The sequence below is a fragment of the Oncorhynchus gorbuscha genome, linkage group LG20, assembly GCF_021184085.1.
Source record: "Oncorhynchus gorbuscha isolate QuinsamMale2020 ecotype Even-year linkage group LG20, OgorEven_v1.0, whole genome shotgun sequence".
NCBI lineage: Eukaryota > Metazoa > Chordata > Actinopteri > Salmoniformes > Salmonidae > Oncorhynchus > Oncorhynchus gorbuscha.
Genome location: NC_060192.1, coordinates 483,336 through 489,335, shown reverse-complemented (window position 1 = coordinate 489,335; position 6,000 = coordinate 483,336). Strand labels below are relative to the sequence as shown.

At 41.5% G+C, this 6,000-nt stretch overlaps 1 protein-coding gene across 1 annotated transcript; it reads left to right on the top strand.

Annotated features, from left to right (window-relative positions):
• The first annotated feature begins 2,349 nt into the window (after positions 1-2,349).
• On the top strand, positions 2,350-4,072 carry LOC124007253 (28S ribosomal protein S24, mitochondrial-like). The gene is made up of 4 exons (XM_046317685.1): positions 2,350-2,430; positions 2,823-2,903; positions 3,029-3,140; positions 3,338-4,072. The coding sequence occupies exons 1-4, from the start codon at positions 2,392-2,394 to the stop codon at positions 3,619-3,621; spliced, it is 516 nt and encodes a 171-aa protein (XP_046173641.1). The 5' UTR covers positions 2,350-2,391; the 3' UTR covers positions 3,622-4,072.
• Positions 4,073-6,000: the final 1,928 nt, after the last annotated feature.

Here is a 6,000-nt window from a genome sequence, read left to right as displayed (position 1 = left end):
ATTTGAACTTTTTTTAATATGTCACAAACTGTTATATTTCAATTAAATTAAATTTATCGCAAACGTTTAAAGTTGTGCGCCGACTAAGAATATGTTACCTTTATTGTAATTTCTATGTAGGAACTGAAAATTGTCCGCAGGGAACACCATGCGCAAATCAAGGTTCCTATTTCAAGATGTTATCAAAATGATTTCATATAATACAATCATATATATCATTAACACATAGAATTGGTGTTTATATAAGACTGTTGATAAAATGGTACAGTTAAAATAATATGAATAATATATGAGAACATTGGTGAGTATAATTGTTTCCACTAGTTACTACAGCCACAAAGTCAAACTGACAAAGTCAGTTATTATTCATTTAGGTTTAGGGTTAGGCATAAGGTTAGCAGTGTGGTTAAGGTTAGTTTTAAAATCACATTTTAAAAATATAAATTGTAGAAATGGGGTTTATGACTTTGTGTTTGTGGTAACTAGCGATGGCCCTGTATGGGTTAGGGTTAGGATCTATTCAGTGCAGAGCCCCACCTGTTTTCAACCCCACATTTTTAGCTAAAAAAATATATTTTTTGAGGGGGATTACCTGTTTTGCATGTCATTTTGGCATTAATACATATCACGTATAATTTTGCAAACAATGTAAAAAATATATAATAATTGAGTTAATAAAGCAGCATACAAACATTATCTATTTTTTGCTTTCTTAAGTAATGCAGCTCAAAGATGCAGGTGTTTCAGCCTTGCTCAGTGCTTTCTATGGTGGTGGGGCAGCTTATGGAAAATATAGAGCGTAGGTGTTGGTAAAGTTCTCTAGTTGCGCCATGATTAGCTCAGTGTTCTGTCACTTGGGGACAGTACGTCACCACCAAGTCTAAGGGTAGACCTCGAAAATTCAAGTCACTTAGGTACTGCCATAGAGTTATATTAGAAATGTCCATCCAAGAAGGCTCAAGGCCATTGGCCACATATAACGTAATTTGACGTCATTTTATATCTACAGTAGCTTTGATTGGACTGATACTTTCAAAATCTTAGCTAGCCGTCGTCATCATGAATCAAGTCGACAATCTACTTTTAATCCTTGTCATATGAAGAGAAATAATTAAGAGAAATTATAGATAAAATGTGTCAGTGCTCATCGGCCATTTGACATAAACATTACACAGCAAGTCAGAAATCGCAAATTCAACAACGAGTGGCTAACTGCAAGCATTGCAAAGCAATCACTAGCCTGCTATTCAATGGAGTGGCTGTGTGGTCCCACATTTGGGATTAAGTGTCTCTGTTCCAAGTTAAAATGATAAACATTCAACATTGGCCATGCTGTCAATGAAGCATGATTTGTGCCATGTGCAAAACAACTGTTAACTCGGAACTGCGAAAACTTGACTTCAGTGAGTTCAGGACAACTGGGAATTCCGGGAGAAAAAGAGCTCCAACTGGGAAATGTGTTTTGAACGGTCATCCAACTCAAAATTGTAAGTCGGGAACTCTGGCCTCTTTCTAGAGCTACGACCTGAAGATCAATGACGTCATCATGATTCAACCTTGTTTTTTTCCAGAGTTCCCAGTTGTCTTGAAAGCACCATAAATCCAGAGAATACCAGACTTTGATGACAAAATTTGCCCACGAAGGACCGCCGCACCACCTTCCTGTTCAAGTGAGCACAGCACGACAAGGTGAGTCCAAAAATGTCTTGTATGCTGCTGCATAAATGATGTAATATGTCAGGGATATATGTAGACTGTAGCTAAGAAAGTAACACTATGTTGTGTAGTAAGCTGTTAGTAGTCCATGTGCCTCAACCTAATAATTTGGTATATTTACCCCTCTTAATTTCACCGACTGTTCTGATTTGGTGGTGCACATGTAGCCTATAACCTGTTTCTAACAAAGTAAGCCATAACAGCGGTTGATTTTTTTTTAAGGCAGTAAATGAGGCTGGATGAACTGTTTCGCTGCCAGACAAGGCTCCACTGATAGTCTGGTGTAGCAGTGGTAAGATGTTGGGACTGCTGCTGGCACAGCTTTATGTAGACCCAAACAGTTTGTGGGCACCGTTTGTCACCGTTATAATGCAATTCAGGCATTGTTTAGTTTTGTGTTGCGTAGTGGTTTGCTGGCATGCATCCCTCCACTTGTAATTTTTTTTGCCCCACTAAGATTAACATGATGAAATCGTCACTGGTTATTGGGCTTGATGGATTCCCACTTTTGTCCAAATTTGAAACGTTTAGCATTTTTGGCTAACCCTTAACCTAACCTAATTATCCTAAACTGCTACGTCAAAGTCAAATCTGACGTTCATTTGACAAAAGCTGTACCCCTTCTAGCCATGCCCAGGACATTGGCCCTTCCCACAAACACTTTCGTTAGTCAAAATGGCTGCGTCTTTGAGCTGTCGGGCTGTGAAATTATCGGTGAGAAGCATGTTTACATTTAGTCCATAATTCGACAACATTATACTTTAAAGTATTGTTACATTTTAACTATGCACCGTTTTTTGTTTAGATACGTGTGTGGGCTTGGAGAAAGTGTGTTTCTGGCTGGCTAGCCGATGCAGCTAACCTTAGCTGTTAATGTTACTTGTCTGTTTCTCGGGTGTCTTTGCATTCATGTCTTTGCATTCATATGGTCCTTCTGTAGCTCAGTTGGTAGAGCATGGCGCTTGTAACGCCAGGGTAGTGGGTTCGATTCCCGGGACCACCCATACGTAGAATGTATGCACACATGACTAAGTCGCTTTGGATAAAAGCGTCTGCTAAATGGCATATAATTATTATTATATATTATTCATGTCTTTGCATCACAGATCGCGCTTGCCAGAGTCGGTACTTCGATATGCGTCAACTCTGGGACACGAACACTTCATGCCACTGCAATATGCTGCAAGGTATCTTTTATTCGAAGACTAACGTTACAGCATTTCCATCCTCCACATTGGACATTACCCAGTCACTCACTTGCTCCTGACAAGGCTGCTTTCAACTAAACATCTGTACCTTTGTTTTGTCTTAGAATCGGGCAGCCCGTATCCGAGTGGGGAAAGGAGACCGACCACTGACCTACGAGCAAGCCCTCCACCCCCACCACATAGGCCACCGCAAAGGTTGGCTTTCCCAGCACACTGGTGAGTTTAAAAAAAAATCCTTCACACTGAGTTATCTGATCCTATATGTAAAGACCAAACCGTATTAGCAAATATACTGTCCTAGGGGCTAGCCTTCAACTCATCAGTTAATTATGCAGCTAAGTAAACTTCATAATTGTTCAAGTATTCCTAATGTTTCTCCCTCTATCCTCTATTCGTCCCTCTTTATCTCCTAGGCAATTTACAAGGAGAGGGAGGAGCATCCGATCGTACAGTAGAGGACATGTTTGTGCGGCGTTTCATCTTCGGCACCTTCCATAACTGCCTAGCCAATGAGGTTGTGATAAAGCGGCGCGGGAACATGCTGGTGGTGTGTGCCCTGATGGTGCAGAAACTCCCTCCTCAGAAGTTCTACTTCCTTATTGGCTACACAGAGACGCTGCTCTCCCACTTCTACAAGTGTCCCGTCAAGATGGAGGTCCAGACCTTAGCGGACAAGGCTGTCTACAAGTACCTCTGAGGAGGAACAGGAACTGCTGACAGGAGACTGGTCATGTAGGACTTTGTGGAAGGACTTAGACACAATAGTTACCATTGTTAAAGCTACATTCTGGGAACCAAACACAACAAAATGGCCACCCCACCACTTGTTTTGCTATATAGCTGAGGGATGATATTAGGAAACTAACATTTCTCAAATTCATTAATCACACCCTAGATGCATGGACTGACTGACAGTCCATGACATCCACATGATAATTGTAAACATATTTTGAGAGGTTTACGTCCTTGTTTGTAACCAGTGAATAAAAGCTTATATTTTGAGATAGGCTCATGAGGCTACCGGTATATATTCTTCAAGAGTCAATGGGTATCTTATAACTTGTAAGTGTCAAGGCTTGAAATGACCAGATTCCCAGACTAGCTTTACCCTGGGGGAAAAACCTTTGAATAAAGAATATTTGAACGTGTCTATTGAAATCTGTTTTCACATGGAATGCCTTGTATTTATATAATAATAATATGCCATTTAGCAGACGCTTTTATCCAAAGCGACTTACAGTCATGTGTACACACATTTTACGTATGGGTGGTCCCGGGGATCGAACCCACTACCCTGGCGTTACAAGCGCCATGCTCTACCAACTGAGCTACAGTAGGAAGGCAGTTAAACAACTGCCTCAGCGCTGGCTGTTCACAGTAGGAAGGAATAGACGGGTTAGCTGACCACGTCCCAAACGATGCACACAATTTAATGGGGCAGAAGTCTGTTATTCTGGATGGGCAGATGGCTAGCAACAATGACAAGAAGCTGCCATGTGGGGAATTGTAGGTGGCTATTTTATCTAGTTCTTTATAGCATGTCTTGTTTTGACGGATGTCATGCCTATGCTAATATGACTCAAATTTGCTAGTTCGCTAACCAACAACTGCAACGATGTATTTGAGAGAAATGCTCACTGTGCAAATGTACTTGTTTTCAATAAACATTGGAGACGAAATATAGTTTACATGTCAACAATCTAAGCCAAACCTGTCCGGTTTGGCCCATAGTTTAGCACACATTGGTTTTGTTGCTAATCAACCAACCCGTCTGGAGACTGTACCAGATGGTGTTATTGGATGTATTCAGTCTGGTGAAACGTTCAGAACATTGCAGATTAATGTATAGAAACGGACAAGCTTCTCTATTCTACATGGCAGGCAATCATATCAGTCCTTTATATTCTCTATGCTGCAACACAATACATTTCTTTGAATACAAATTGAGTTAAAGGGCAACTCCACTTTTCAACATTTCATTATCTCCAGCACAATACCAATGTCAACATATGTGAAAATTTGCCCATTTCTAAGTTTTGTAGAAAATAAGTTCAGTTCTACCCGATGACATCAAACACTTACAAGATTTGCAGTCAATCATCAAGTTTGCAGACGACACGACAGTGGTAGGCTTGATTACCAACAACGACGAGACGGCCTACAGGGAGGAGGTGAGGGCCCTCGGAGTGTGGTGTCAGGAAAATAACCTCACACTTAACGTCAACAAAACTAAGGAGATGATTGTGGACTTCAGGAAACAGCAGAGAGAACACCCCCCCTATACACATCGACGGCACAGTAGTGGAGAGGGTAGTAAGTTAAGTTCCTCGGCGTACACATCACAGACAAACTGAATTGGTCCACCCACACAGACAGTGTGGTGATGAAGGCGCAACAGCGCCTCTTCAACCTCAGGAGGCTTAAGAAATTAGGCTTGTCAACAAAAACACACAAACTGTTACAGATGCACAATCGAGAGCATTCTGTCGGGCTGTATCACCGCCTGGTACGGCAACTGCTCCGCCCTCAACCGTAAGGCTCTCCAGAGGGTAGTGAGGTCTGCACAACGCATCACCGGGGGCAAACTACCTGCCCTCCAGGACACCTACAGCACCCGATGTCACAGGAAGGCCAAAAAGATCATCAAGGACATCAACCACCAGAGCCACTGCCTGTTCACCCCGCTATCATCCAGAAGGCGAGGTCAGTACAGGTGCATCAAAGCTGGGACCGAGAGACTGAAAAACAGCTTCTATCTCAAGGCCATCAGACTGTTAAACAGCCCCCACTAACACTGAGTGGCTGCTGCCAACATACTGACTCAAATCTCTAGCCGCTTTAATAATAAAAAATTGGATGTAATAAATGTATCACTAGTCACTTTAAATAATGTTTACATACCCTACATTACTCATCTCATATGTACAGTGGGGCAAAAAAGTATTTAGTCAGCCACCAATTGTGCAAGTTCTCCCACTTAAAAAGATGAGAGACCTGTAATTTTCATCATAGGTACACTTCAACTATGACAGACAAAATGAGAAAAAAAATCCAGAAAATCACATTGTAGGATTTT

Excerpts from the sequence above, each read along its gene's own strand:
- LOC124007253 (XM_046317685.1), top strand. The coding sequence starts at position 2,392 with ATGGCTGCGTCTTTGAGCTGTCGGGCTGTGAAATTATCG. Across the intron at positions 2,431-2,822 it reads GTCGGGCTGTGAAATTATCG|ATCGCGCTTGCCAGAGTCGG; the intron begins GTGAGAAGCATG and ends TTTGCATCACAG. Across the intron at positions 3,141-3,337 it reads TTGGCTTTCCCAGCACACTG|GCAATTTACAAGGAGAGGGA; the intron begins GTGAGTTTAAAA and ends TTTATCTCCTAG.